Source organism: Cinclus cinclus, chromosome 5, assembly GCF_963662255.1.
Source record: "Cinclus cinclus chromosome 5, bCinCin1.1, whole genome shotgun sequence".
NCBI classification, from domain to species: Eukaryota; Metazoa; Chordata; class Aves; order Passeriformes; family Cinclidae; genus Cinclus; species Cinclus cinclus.
In genome coordinates, this window is record NC_085050.1 from 54,927,157 (window position 1) to 54,942,400 (window position 15,244).

Below are 15,244 nucleotides of genomic sequence, written 5' to 3' on the forward strand. Positions count from 1 at the left end.
TAATTTTGATACAAGGATTACGAGTATATGTGGCAAAAGCATTACAGCTATAGTAAAACTACCACACAAAAAAAAAACTGAAAGGAGGAGAAAAACATGGGAGACATTGCTCAGCAAAAGTTCACAAGAAAACTCCCAGCAAACCCTGTGAAAAGAGTGATAGCATATAAACTTTAACCTTTATTTCGGACAAACTAATGAGAGCTTCTTCACTGTCACAATGAGCATTAGTAGAATAGGAAAAATAACAGCTATTTCATTTCAGTTTAACTAAAGGACAAAACAAATTATATCATAATTGATTGTGAGTAAATTAACTGTATATTTGGGTTAGAAATGTTCAACATTGAATTTTCATGGTAGCTAGGAAATAAGTTATATTTTCTGGAAGCCAAGGTAAGCTAATGCACTGACTATACCTCTATTTCCTGGTGAAAAGGAAGGAGGTAGAACAGTTCTGCCAATCAGGCAACATCACTTTGGAGAAAGAATTGGATTAGAAATAGTTTTGTCAGATCTTATTTCCACTATAAGCTAATCCTCCCTAGCTGTCATTTTATTTCAAAGAGACACTCATCCCATGACAGTCAACTGCATATTAGTTTTGCAGATGTTCAGAGCGAGCTTTTTATAACGCTTACAAGAATCAGCCACCTTTAGTTATGTAGAAAATACATGCTTTAATACACTGTCTCTACCAATGTATATGTAATAGCTTTGTTGCATTAATGTGCTTGCCTGCTTGATTTTTTAAAAAATTTATTTACTCTATTTGGCTGGTTGAAGCAATTTACTCTCCTTGGGAAAACATTTGTCTCTCAAGAGGAACACAACAGAGATGTTTTTGTGTGGCTATAAAAGCAGGGAGGAAGGATAAGCAGTAACCAAGACTATCACATCCAATTAAAATCGCTGGTATGACAACAGGAGAACATAATTAAGTATGATAGCAATTTAAGACAGCAGAACAAAGAATAGCCAACACAAATTGAAGAAGAAAAGAATTATTACATCTTTGAAGATCATGGGAGGTCAGCCCCTCAGTTATTTGTTTTAGTCCAGAAACAGCATACCCAGCAAGATTCCAAAGAAGAGGATGTCAATTACTGAGTCTTTGACTGCCATGTAGAGAAACAGAAAGAAATTATAGGAGAGCATAATCAAACAGCTGTTTGCATAACAGCAAATATTATGAGATTCTCATAAAGTACGTAATATATCTTCCACTCAGTACTTAATCACTAAAGCTCCCCTCTTCTATCAAATGCACTAGCAGTTTAAGTATTGCTTTCAATACAAAATACTAGCCAGAGCTTACATGCAGTGTAGGATTTCTGTCTTACTTGATTATATTCCAAGATTAAAAAAAACTGTCATATAACTACCCAAATTCTGATAGCATAAATATTTGTAGTGACAACAACACACAGATCAATTATAGACATATTGCCCTGCATACACCTTTATCATGAATTTGAGTATATCAACAAAAAAACCTTTGATTTTTATAAAAAAAAAATACGCTACAACTTTTGTTGTTGTCACTAGAGAGGTAGACCTGGTACATATCTCACAACTGTGCTACAGCATGACACAGGATAAAACCCAGCACCATGTGAATATCTGTCTGCAATACAGGCCACATCCCTAAACAGCATACAGCCAGAATTAAGAAAATACTGAAAAAATTAAAACGCAGAGAAAATCTGTGACTTTCTTATGCTGTAAATCACACAAATGCTCTGATACATACTGGTTTTGTGGCACACTTCAGTGAGTTCCTCCTTATGCCACCAACACCACACTGAGGGTGTAAAAGCCCAGAGAACCACGGTACAATTCACAAGGTATATTGGTATCACCACACTAGTAACATCAGTCAGGCTTTTGCCTGACATTTACACATGTGAGACATGGCTGATTGAACGATAAATATATCTGTATGCTGCTTCTCCTCAGCTGCTGTTAACAGCAACCTTAATAATAATGAAAAAACCCACCCTTCACAACCAACACAAAAGTGCCAGCTGAGCTCCAGACGACTGATACTGAGCCTTACCTTCCAGTAACACAAAGGCACAGCCTTAGTTTTAGACTTTGTAACAGTGCAAATGACCTGCAGACAGCCCCCAGCTCCTGTTCTTCTAAGTGTGGGCTCTCTGCATTAGGATAGATTTCCCAAAATGTTTTTTCTTCATTTTAGATACCAAAATAAATTACCTTGGCTGCAGCAAGCACTGCATTCTCTCCCAAAACCCTCAATATTACATTGCAAAACCTCAATTTTACTATGCCTGAAAACACACAAACAGAAAGGACTGCTTCAGGCTGAAGTGTCAGTAATAATGTAAATGATACAAATCCCTTTGTAGCTGACTTATTTTACCACTTTTCTTTATCATTGTTTTGTAACTGAAATGTTTTATCCTTCAACTTTCACCTTATGGAAAGCAAGTGCATATAAAATCTTAGCCAACATCACCCTATTCATATTAAAAACCCAGTTATTTTCTCATCCAGTCATCAGCTGGATGCCCTATATTCAAGGATGCAAGAGCATAAAAAGGCAAGGATTTGGACTACAAAGTAAACCAAGAGTTTTCTCAGATTTTCACTGAAAGGTAAAATCTAAAATCTTCCAAGACCCCTTCTTGAAGGTTAAAAAAAGTCAAGAAGACCACTTATATGATGGTTCAAGTAGTTCAACATTCTGAACATATTTTCTGAACATTCCTTTATTAGAGATTCAGAAGATCCTATGAAATAAAAAAAATCTTTTAAGCCTGTATTTCAATTTGCAGCTATGAATACTGTGCTTAATGCTGGAGAAAGAAGGAAATATACATTTTTCAACATTATGAAAATAAATAGGATTTATTCCACTGCAAAAAATGTTGCAGAGAATGAACTCAAACAAAGGCAAATATGGTCTCCAGGAGAATGCAGGTCTAAAAGCTGAAACACTAAGGTGAGAAAGATGACCTCAAAGGTGAGAACCTTCAGCTTACTTATGATCAAAATAAAGGAGCAAACAGTCACTGACTGAAAAATCTGATTTTGGCCTCTGAAGACCATCACTCCTAGATAAAATCCAATCAACATACACACTTGTGATAAAATGATAGGAAAAGGAGATAAAAATAGCAGCAGGTTCATATGTCTGCTGCTGATTCTTCACTGCCCTCTAAAAGAGAACTGCCTGAAAAACTCTTGCCTTTAGAGATTTCAGACTTGTGTTTTATATAAATAGGATTGTTTAAAAATTCCCAGTGATCAGGAATAAACTTTCACAAAGACAATACTGAAAATCTATGAAGGAAATTATGCTGCATCATAAGCATCATCGATCAATAAACGTGATAAAAAATTACTATTTTCACTACTTCATGGGAAAATACCAACCAGCTACCACATTTGGCAGGGCACAGAAATCTGTGATGTACTTATACATACGACAAATCATCAAGTCACTCCTCAGCCTAACTGGAAATCCAACAGGCTTCCCATGAGACCTGGGTATTTTTGCAGTCCATCATTGGTTCAGTTCAATTGCCAAATTCAACTGAGCAAATCCTTGCTCATCCAATCTCTGTTTCACTTTGACAAGAAGAAACTGGGTAGTAGAGTTAATTTGAAAACATAAAACTCTCTGTGGGTATAAGGCAGCAGATGAATATGGTTTTATTGTTGCAGAAAATGTCGGTATGTACACAAAGGACTGTTACTTTTTAGCTTTTTACACTTTTTACACACACATAGCAGAAGAAGAAAATCCAGCTTTCCTAAATCCAAATCTGATGCCTGTTCCTGATCATACTTGGGACTGGCAGGCTATGGCATGCACACCAAGGCAAACCAACTTTTTGGATTTCAGTAAAGCTTTCAATGCTGTCTCTCAGGGGATCCTTTTACACAAAATGTCCAGCACACAGCTGTTGTTCGGGAAGCAACTGATTCATGGGTTGGGCACAAAGGGTTACAGTGACTGGGGTGACATCAGACTGCTGACCTGCCACCAGTGGAGTTCCACAGGGCCTCTTCAATATCTTCATGAATTACTTGGACATAGGACTTTAAGGGATACTAGGTAGGTTCACAAACCATACAAACCTGGCGGAAGCTGTCGGCTCCCTCGAAGGCAGGGAGGCCTTGATGAATTAGAAGACTGGGCAATCACCAACCACGTGAAGCTCAATAAGGGATGCACCAGGGACAGGGCAACCCTGGATGTACGGACAGACTGGGGAATGAGATGTTGGAAGGCAGCACCATGGAAAGGGACCAGGGGGTTCATGCAAGTTGAACACGGGTCAGCAGTGCCCTGGCAGCCAGGAGGGCCACCCATGTCCTGGGGGACATCAGGCACACCATCACCAGCTGGGCAAGGGAGAAATAGAAGAATGTGTTAAGCTGTTAGACAACATCCAAAGGAGGGCTATGAAGGGCCTTGAGGAGAATCTGTATGAGGAGAGACTGAGGTGACTTGGTCTGTTCACCCTGGAGAAGAGACTGAGAGGAGACCTCACTGCAGTTACAGCTTCCTCGTGGGGGGAAGAGGAGGGGCAGGCAGTGATCTTGTTTCTGTGCTCACCAGTGACAGGACCCAAGGGAATGGCCTGAAGCTGTGTCAGGGAAGGTTAAGGTTGGATATCAGGAAAAGATTCTTCACCCAGAGGGTGGTTGGGCACTGAAACAGGACCTCCAGGGAAGTGGTCACAGCATCAGCCCAACAGAGAACATGCTTGGGCACATGGTGTAACTTGGTGTCTCCCATACAGGACCAGAAGTTGGACTTGATGATCCTTGTGGGTCCCTTCAAAACTCAAGGGATTATGTGAATTACATGGACTTGATACTTCTCTGGAGTCTTCTTCCTCTCTCTGCTATGTGTGTTTTCTGTCCACACCTGAACAAAAATCATTGCCATCTGCTCCCACTGTAAACATCTGAATTTTTACTGTAGTTTTCAGTGGACGTGGCACGTGGTCGCACCAGATTCTTAATTCCTAATTTCAACTCAATTCACTTCTCCTCATATATGCATATCGTGCTTCTGACTAAAGACAGAATCACTTTCATTATTAATAAAAAGGAATAGACAAACAAAACGGCTATTTTTTGGCCTAGTTTTCTTTAGGATATATATAAAATAAAAAGAGCAAAGCATCACAAAGTAAGATTAAAAAAAAAATACTAAGTTGCCATGTACTTTGGACACACAGTGGCTAAATCAACCTTTTGAAAAAGTTAAAGAAATAAGCCTGGTTAGAGCACTATGTAACACTTCAGCAAATCCTTGTGTTTAGATCTAAAAGATTCACAATTTGCTTTATGGTCAGATCTAATACCTCGTTAAAAAAATAATTATGTTGCTACATAAAATACACTTAATATAAAATAATTACATTTAAAATTAACTGTTATTTTCAACAGAGAGACAAAACAATCAAATATAATAAATATCAGGGTATTTGCTATCAAGAATCATCTCATTTCACAGAATAAATGTTACTTCTCATTCTATTCACAGTAATAATGAGTAAAATCATGTTAAAAGTTCAATTACATTGAGGCAATTTAAATGACATTTGCTCCTTAAACAATCTTTTTCTTTTTTTCCACTTGCCCACAACATTGCAAGAACTCTACAGTACTTAATTTATAAGCTTAATTCTATTTTCCCTGTATATTTTACCATTTCAGTTCTTTTATTCATGAAAGTAGCAGTGTAGCTTCTTTTCATCCAAGGTAACCTTATTTAGTACTGTTCCACATTAGCCTGGGATAGATACAAGGGAATTTATTTTCAAAATCATGAGTAGTAGATTATACTAATGCTGAAAGGTACAAGATTTTAATTTTCTTTGAAAATAAAGATAGAAAAATAAAACATCACCTATAGAAGCTAGTGTAATAAACAAAATAAATACATACAGGCCAACATTATTTGCTGCAACTTTCAGATTTGGCAGCAGCTAGTTTTGTTGAATACACCTTTTCAATAATTATAACCCAGTTCTATCATGCAGATGAGTTTAACTTTTAAGAGATGTTTAACAGTAAATATTTCCAGTATCTCCAGCATGCCTGAAGTCTGGACATGATGGGGTTCAGTGACTTCAAGTTTGTTGCACAGTGGAACCTTTACAATAATATATAGCAAATATTTTAATTTACACAAAACATGCAGTGTAGAGTGAGTTTAAGTGTGGTCCTGGAAAGTGTCAATGCTCACTGCATGATGGCTTGAGGCTGTCAAGCCTCAAAGAACTTTGTTGGCTTATACATGTTGTCATTGCTCTGAAAATTTTGCTAAACAAACTACTGAATCTTGTTGGCACAGCCAAAAAGTGTTCTCACCTCTCTTTGTAAGAGGCCACTAACCCCTGCAACGGAAGCGCGAGAAGGGACCTTGCAAGGGGCAGGAAGATTCACAGTCACATCTGCTGAGGTTGCTGGGCTGGTTCCCTCCTTTGAGGTGAGGCTGGAGGCAGCAGTGTCTTCTTCAGCACCTACACCAAGGCCTTCCAGAGCATGCCAGTCAAAACTCCAGGAAAATCCCTGGCTGGTGCTAGGGCTCTTTCACACATGGCTTACTGGATTTTCAATGTGTGAAGTTTTTTCTCTGTAAGTAAATTAATGAATTAGCTGCACTGTCCCTCCTTTGTAGTGCTGTTATCAGCTCCTGAAGACATGACACAGCCGAACACATTCACATTTCTGCACTCAAGTGATAAGTTAGCTTCCTAGGCTAAACAGAAAAAAAAACCCTGAAAGCAGAGATGTACTGACAACATTTTGGCCCAGTGGAGGACATCTGGCTTGTATCCTAAAATAATACTTCCCAAAGTCTTGCTTCTTAAACTTGCTTTGTTATCCCCAGGAGCTCTGTTGCCACCTGATTTTCCTGGCCTGACCCTGCTCCTACCCAGACTTCTCACACAACTTTTGAAGCTCTTGATTTTTGTTGTCATGATGAGCTGTCAAGGACATCTCCCTTTAAGGACATCTTATTATTCCCTTATATGGCTTTTCTTATCTGTCATATTCATCCTGAATCAGAAGAACACGTACAAAAAACCCCAAAAAACCAAAAAACAAACAAACAAAAAAAACCCCAAACAAACAAACAAACAAAAAAAAAACAACTAAAAAACCCCCAAAAAATATTAAGCAAAAAAGTGACACACGGTTCACATTCATCATCAATGCTATCTGATAGCACAGCAAATTTTGTGCAAGACAATGGGATATTTAATAGTCACAAAAGTTTCAGTGGGAATATTTTGCTTCACCTGTGGGACCTGGGAAACTATTTGAGAGTAGAGAAGAATTGCACCAGAAAAAAAAACAAAAAATGAACAATGTTTGTCACAAACTCATCTGTGGAGAGGTGCCAGTCTCTACACTAGCTCCACACCTCTGCACTCCTTAGCCCCAGTGAATTTCACTCTTTCAGAAGAATTTTTTTTCTTCTGCTCCTCTACCTCCAGCTCAAAGTAACAAAGGATGTTTTGGAATCCAGCTGGCCCCTCCCTCTCACTTTACATTAATCCTTTAGCCAGAAAGGAGAAATGCTGTGATAATTGCTCCCAAAGCTTCCTGCCTTTCCATGCTGCATGGAGGGCAAATTAATACATAGTGTTTAAAGAGAAGATAGGCTTTTATTTCCACAGCCAGTGAAGTGTATTTACTTCTTAATCTCCATTTTATTAAGTGTGTAAGAACACATCTCATCACTGCAAGTTCTAGAGATAGAGGAGGTGGAGAGAAAGAAGCGCCTAACATAAAAAAGCAATACTGCTTAAAAAAAAAAAAAAAAGATTTCAAACACAGAATTTCAAAGAGTCTGAACAAAGATAAATTCTACACAAGCAAACTCCAGTTTACAGACTGCTTATTTACACAGGGCAGTGTCTGACTATTTACACTGGAATAGTTGTTACTTGCATAGTAATCAAGACCACGCTTACTACAGCTGTTGCAGAGTGAATGAACCCTCTTCTCAGCTAAACAATGACAGGGTTCAGCCAGAACAGTCATCTAAGAAGGGACCAAGCAGCAGAGATTATGTGAGGTCTGGGGAGAGAAGCAGACAGCTGAATCCAGTGAGGCAGCCAAAAGCTTCAACTGGGCAGAAAAAAACCCAGGAGTTTTTCTGTATATGAAGTTTTTTTTTCTTACTATCTTCATAAGGTTTACATGCTAAATACACTAGGTTACGCTGAATTTCTTAGCTCAACTGATCATGCACAAGGCACAGGCTTTGGAATCAGCATGACCATTAAATTGCTGAGGAATATCTTTGTCCATTGGCAGTCCATAGGGCTTTATAACTTCTTTGCCCCTATAGTACAGCTGGAGGTTTGACTCAAAAATAACTGTTTTCAATATCCATTAGAAAAGCAACCCCCGCAAACTTCTTGTGCGAAGACTGTGTTGGAGCTCATTTGTTTAGTTCACTTCCTGTCACCAACACAAATAAGCTAAAGCAATAATCACACTTCTATTTGAGTAACTCTTCCTATTAAGAGGCTCCTGCTGTCAGTTTACCACTCACATATCATACTCCAAATAACTGCTGCTATCCTGGCAAAAACCTGCAATATGGAGCTGATGTGAGAGTCTGTCTTTGAACCGCTGTTGCAGAAGAAGATAATGACCTTCTCTGGTAGACTTACAGACTCCAGAAAATGAAAAATATGGGAAGTGATTTGTTTTTCAGGAACTTTTTGCTTTTTAGTAGAGAAAATATTTTGAGGGAGGGGGATTGAGTATTTGGTTTAGTTGTTTTTTTACTGGTCTTTTGATTTTTGGAGTCTTGAGTGGCCAGTGCCAAAGTAAGTAAATTGTTTACTTTTTTGGCAACCCATATATGATAATTTCAAAAGATGACAACAACAATGTCACTATGCCCAAATGTGTAAAAATAAATGATAAAAATCTATCCTTTTTTTTAAAAAAGGTGTTTCTTTGTAAGAACAATGTAGGAGTTTTATTTTGCTGAGTTATAGTAGTTAGAGCCCCCAACGATGCTTCTTTCAACCTACAGTGTGAAATATCCCATAATGTCTCCAATCAAATAATAAAACACTTGTGACTTGGGTGATGAAAACACTGCAGAACAGTCCAAACATGCCCACAAACTGTTTAAACCTTATGAAGCACTGCACGCATTTAGATAGAGCAGCAGACCCTCATTACTCAGAATTAGCAACCTTCAAGTGTGTAAGGAGCACAGTGAAACACCCAGCCAAAACAAATCAAGGGCAATCAAAATTTTGAAAAAGAAATCAAGAAAGCTGACTTCTAGGTAATGTTCCTAAAAGGCATTCACTTGAGACTGCATATGCAGTAGTTTTTATGCAGAAGTAGGTTTTAAGCTTGAATTTCTCAAGACCCAGGTAACAGAAAGGCATAGAAGAAATGTAATGCAAGTTAGAAACAGGTCCATAGAGAAATTATTGGAAAGTGTATTTCTACGAAAGAAAACAGAGCTTCTTAAGCCTTGGTTGATGAAGAATTTGCATGAATGCAAAACCACGTTTGAAATAACACAGTGCCATGTAAAAAGAACCATGTCACTTATTTAAAAAGATTGTACAACTCATAGCCGAATGCAATATGCAGGTCTTCTTTCTCTAAATCCCTAAGAAACTTTTGGAAATCTGGTCCATATTGCTTGAAAATATGACTTTAGTCTATCATCTGAAATTCTTCATGAAAATCAAATCTCTCATTTCATTACCTTACTACTACTCAGTGGCACATAAGAGAACATTACGAGCATCATTTTATGTAAAAAAATAAAATTTCAATTAGGCAAACACATTTTACCCACAAATACATATTGCTTAAATTAATAATAATAATAATAATAATAATAATAATAATAATAATAATAATAATAAAGGTTTCAGTTGTAAATATTTCAGTAGTGGGGGCCACCATGGCAATACAGTACCTTTGAGCTTCAAACAGAAGCCTGAGGGGTAATTGTTCTGCATATTTCCTAAATGCTTCTGCTCATGCAGGATGTGGTTTTACTTCTTCTCTCTTTAAATGTACATAAACATTTAGGATCATGAAGAGACACCCTTGCATGCTGGTCTTTGAACAGAGAATATTTGAACTTTTACTTGGGACATCTTACCTGGGTTTTTTTGATTACCATTATGAAGTCAAATAAACTAAATCTTTTGACAGACTGATATGGTCTTGGTCAGCAAAACAAGAAGACAACCTCTCATTAAAACACATACCTCTGTCAGGAATGATTTGGCTGTGGAAGGGTTCATTATGAGAATGGCCCGTCTCAGGGTATCCCGATAGCGGTTCAGTTCTTCTATTCTCATAGTGGCAAAGAGCCCTGTGATCATTTTATTGATATTGTTTTCTACCTTCTGTAATGCTACATCCATTCCCTGTTGAGATACTTTGTCTAAAAATTCTTGTATTCCACGGATATCTAGAAAAAACAAAAGGCAGACAAGATGTTTATTGGTAAGTGGAAAAAAAGACACAAGTAACTATTCAATTTATCTCACGGAAACATTTTTTCAGGTATATCCCTACAGGCTTTTCCGTAATATCCATTAAACCCCTTCCTGAGCTATGCTCACTGCATTTTTTATAGTACTAAAACAGGAGAAAGAATGGCCACATAACAGCCCCTATCCAAGACAGCCAAATTACTTCTAGCAATTTTCCTAATTTGGCCATTCAACCATCACACTTTGTTCTAATCTTTCTTAAAGGACTTTCATGCTAAAATCCACACAGGGCGACGAGACCATCATGACCATCACATAGAATTCTTCCTTCAAGCAAGGGTTGTCGGAGGGCAACTGAGGGTGAGAAAGGCAGGGAGCAGATTGTTTTCTTTTGTGAAACTCAAAACTATGTTATCCATGCTATGTAGCTTCATGTGTCGAAGTGAAGCTTGGGCTGCTTGCACATCAAAAAGTCTTAACATAGTTCTAAACATCACAACTATTTATTTTCTTCAAACAGAAAACAGAAGCCAGATGTGCAGTTGTTGCAATAATACTGCCTCCCTCATCTGATACCACTGGCTGAGTTTAGTAAATTTTCCTCAGCAAACTGCTCCCATAGAGCTTCCTGGCTCACTCTGGGTAAACCCCTCTTCAAGAATGATTTAGAAAGGAAGATTTGATCAGCAAAATGTCAATTACCTGGCTTGTAGTATACTTATAGTCTACCAAGGTGAAATGTCTGGATACTCTTCACATTATTATTCTGCCTCTAGCTGGCCCAAGCCTTTGGAAGGGCTTTTCCCAGTACTGAACTCCACAAGCATGCTTGATTTTTTTCTTTCTCTTTCCTCCTTTGAATGATTTTAAAACCCCAAACTTTATGCTTAAAATTTAAAATCATTCAATGATTTCACAAGTCAGATCAGGGTCTTCTGGACCTGAGGAAAATCCCTTCAGCCTCTCTGAGTCCTGACTATCTGACCCCTAGTCACCACCACAGATTCTCAATCTGTTTTCAGGAGCTAAGCCCCCAGTTCCCTAATACAGCTCTTCCCTCCAGCAGTCACTCTGACCTGCTGTCCCAGAGAACACTCAGCAGGACATTCTTCCTTCCCTATTGGCATGCAAGCCTCCCACACGTCCAATTGCTCTCAGGGGAAAAAGAAACAGCCCAAGAGACAACACAACACACACTGGCTGAAACACACACTATGGGAAAGGGAAAAGAGAAAAAGGAGGGAAACTAATTACCCCACATAAAGAGGAATTTCTGAAGAACCTTTATTCAAAAACTAAAGATTCCTCAGGTTTAGGAGGGCATTTGTAGTTAAAATCACCAGAAAATATTTCTCCCGATAGAGTACTCAGTCTGGTCTCTCCTAGATGTACAGTCTTAGATCCAGTCTCTGAGGGTCTGCAGTTCCTTCTTGCTTGTCCCAATCACTCATTTTCCAGGGGAATGGTCAAACCTGAGGCTACAGGCTTATTATGTGTCTGCATGAGACAGCTTATATTTGAGAAAGCTTCCAATTAGACTTTCACAACAGCTTGGCTACTCAGATCTTTTGTCCTGACCTACCAACTTCCCCTGCTCTTCTTATGGGGGGGGGGGTGCCACAAACAGTAGAAAACAAAGAAAACAAAGTTCAGTCTGCACAGGGGAAGAAATGCTCTGCCTGCCTCACCAGCAGCGATCAACAAACTAGAGAATATTACAGACAGTCCTCCTCCAGCACTAGTTTACTGAGATGCTGCAAATTATGAAGAAACAGCCATACAATAGCTTATAATCAAACACTACACAAGAATAATTCAACAGGGTTAGTCCTGGAAGTCTGTCACAATCATCAAGCTGGGTCTTCTGCCTAGAACTTCAAATACCATCAACTGGAAAGAAATGGAATTTTAAGCTATGTAGGCTATTTTAGACATTCATCACCAAAACCTCACTCTCTAGACACTGCCAAAATATCAGTATTACTAAACACTTGTAGGATAGTTTAACCATGAATAAAATACATGCATGCCCTAAATATAAAATTCCATAAGAGAATCAGATACTAATTACAGCTTCTATTTAATATCTAAATCAGGAAAATTAGATTCAATCTAATCAGAGATGTTAGAAATTTTTGGCACTTTAAATACCAACAAGATTATTTGAAGTGCCACAAATATGTCTAGTTTTATGCAAATTATAAAATAACTTCTTTCTACTTTAACCCCTTCATTCTAAAGTTCCTGAGGCTCACACACTCTGAGAATTACTCAGGATCCAGACTAATTAAATCATATAATGGGTAAAACTGACTGGTTGAAGTCAAAATCACTGAAGCACAAGGAAGACATGTAGATGGGATCTAAATATGCTATCAAAATATCAGGAAGAAAAATTACTTAGGCCATGAACGCCTTTTTAAGGACTTAAATTCTATCTCATAAATCCATATATTTTCTGATACCTGAACAGGGTAAGTAGGAGCCAGTGAATAAAGTTTCATAGGTCCTTTTTCAAAACAAGAGCATAATTTCACTTGACCCAAATTTATAAACACATTGGAGTTATGGAACTCTGCATAATCTGTGTTGACCCAGAAGGCAGATTATAGGATCAAATTTTTTTTTTTGCCATGAAGATATGCATATAAACAATAAAACAATTATATGGAATCTTCACTAAATGATGGGACAAAAGAGATCCATTATTGTGCTCTACATTTATTAGGTGACTGTGCCAACTATATTGTATCTGTGTGATATGGTATTAGGAAAACACCACCATTCTAATGGAAAATGTACCAAACCAGGATTCTTACTTCTTCTTTATTACTTCTCTCTTTGGCATTGGTACAACACAGAGACATGGGCAGGAAATAAATACAGACTCTTGTTATACCTCAGCTTATCCAGTAACAGAATGGAGGTACTGGTGGAGCTCACTTGCTGCTGTGAAACAGCAGAAAGCACATAACCCCCCCCCCGCAATTTAAATGCTATTTAAATCACGATCGTATTTCTAATATTTCAGCAGCAAGCCACTAGCAATGATCATATTCAAAGTGTATGCCAAAGAACAGATGCTGCCACTGAATGGGCAGCATTATCTTTCCTGCGTGGATTGTCTGAAAGTGGCACATATCCACACTGAACTGTGGAATCATCTTTCTAATAGACAAACTCCTTCTGCAGAAAAATCTGGCAAGCAACCTGTGGCACAGATGGCTTTGCAGAGGAGACACAAGACTGTTCATGTCTGGAACACAGGTGTTTCTTGTCCTGAATTTGCTAGCCAACCAACCTGTTGCCCAGCCAGAAGTCACATTTCTACTTTCTATTTAAATCAGATGAGTCACAATCATTGCCAGCAATTCAGAAGTTTCCCCATTATCACCAGTATTAATTATCTTCCTTAGTGATCAAAGCCAAAGTTAGTACACAGAGACAGATAAATGTCAAAACCAAAGTTACTATCTCCTCTCCCAGCTCAATGCTACCATAATTTAGTATTACATTTCCTGTTTTTTTACTGGAGCCATCACTTCCAGACTACATCACATATGTGCAGAAGAACAGAGTACCCCTCCATAGTCAGCATCACCTTTAGGGTTAACCCAGGCTGGAAATTTAAAAATAAGTATCACCAATCATTCTCCTTATAACCAAAACTCTGCTCACTTTAAGAGACTGTGAAGTTGGCTTGAAAATATTAATAAAGCAAGAAAAATTTGTCAAGGCCTCTGTTGGAAATGTCCTTCCCTGGCATTCATAACCATTCCACAAGACAGAGATCTAGAGGGAGGTTTTATGGTCTGCACTGGTGTTGCACACCAGCCTGGCTGCAGCCACAGCTGAGGCACACATGCAGAGCATCGTGCAGAGGAGAGCTCAAGTCCCAGAGCCTCTGCAGTTCTGCAGATCTGGCTGATATATTCAACTGCTCCAGCTGAGATCTGAATTCAGGTGACAGCCTCACCAAACTTGTCATTACTGTCAACTACCGTAGACTCTGACCTAAGAAAGAATTTAGGAAATTAAGCGTCTTCTCACTAAACAATATTTTTGATACTGAAGAAAGCACAACAGATGAGTGTCTTAAATACAGAGCATGCTCAGAGAAAAGTGCCCTTCACAGGTTACGTGCCTAAAAATCTTCTTAACTGACCAGCCTGGCAGGAACACTCAGACCTCACCTAACATAAACCATAAGAACCATTTAATGGAAAAGCTCAGGCACACGGTGTGACTTGTGGGGCTGCTCAGAGCAGGGCCAGGAGTGGCACTTTAATGAGCCTGTGGGTACCTTCTAGCTCACAAGATTCTATGATTTTTGCACAAGGGGTTTTTAAGCATGGGACCAGATCTCATCTCGCTTTTTTGTTCTCTCTGGCCACCCATAACTTTCCTTTGCTATCTCTTTTTTTATACAGAGGGACTAAGTCCCCCAGTCCACCTTGGGGAAAACCTAATAATCAGGGCATCCTAAAATAAAATATGCTGGTTTTCAGGCATCTCATACAGTAATTCTAGGACACATATGGAGTGAAGATTTTATAAGCAGAATAAAATGAACAGCAAATATTAAATAACTCATAAGCTAAGTACTTCTTACACCCATATTAAAAAGAAACATCTACAAGTAGATGCAAAGTTCATAAAAAATTCAGATGACATTATTATCAGGAGATGAGGAAGATGGCATTATTTACTAATGGTAATATTTTAATCCATCCACCTGTATCATTGTGTCC

At 38.3% G+C, this 15,244-nt stretch overlaps 1 protein-coding gene across 2 annotated transcripts in view; it reads right to left on the reverse strand.

The window, feature by feature from the left end:
- The window catches only part of GRID2 (glutamate ionotropic receptor delta type subunit 2), a 680,288-nt gene that overhangs the window by 254,966 nt on the left and 410,078 nt on the right, over positions 1 to 15,244 (reverse strand). For both annotated transcript variants that reach the window (XM_062493839.1, XM_062493838.1), the window contains one exon: positions 10,263 to 10,468. In XM_062493839.1, the coding sequence (XP_062349823.1) occupies positions 10,263 to 10,468 (206 nt within the window). The remainder of the gene's footprint in view (positions 1 to 10,262; positions 10,469 to 15,244) is intronic.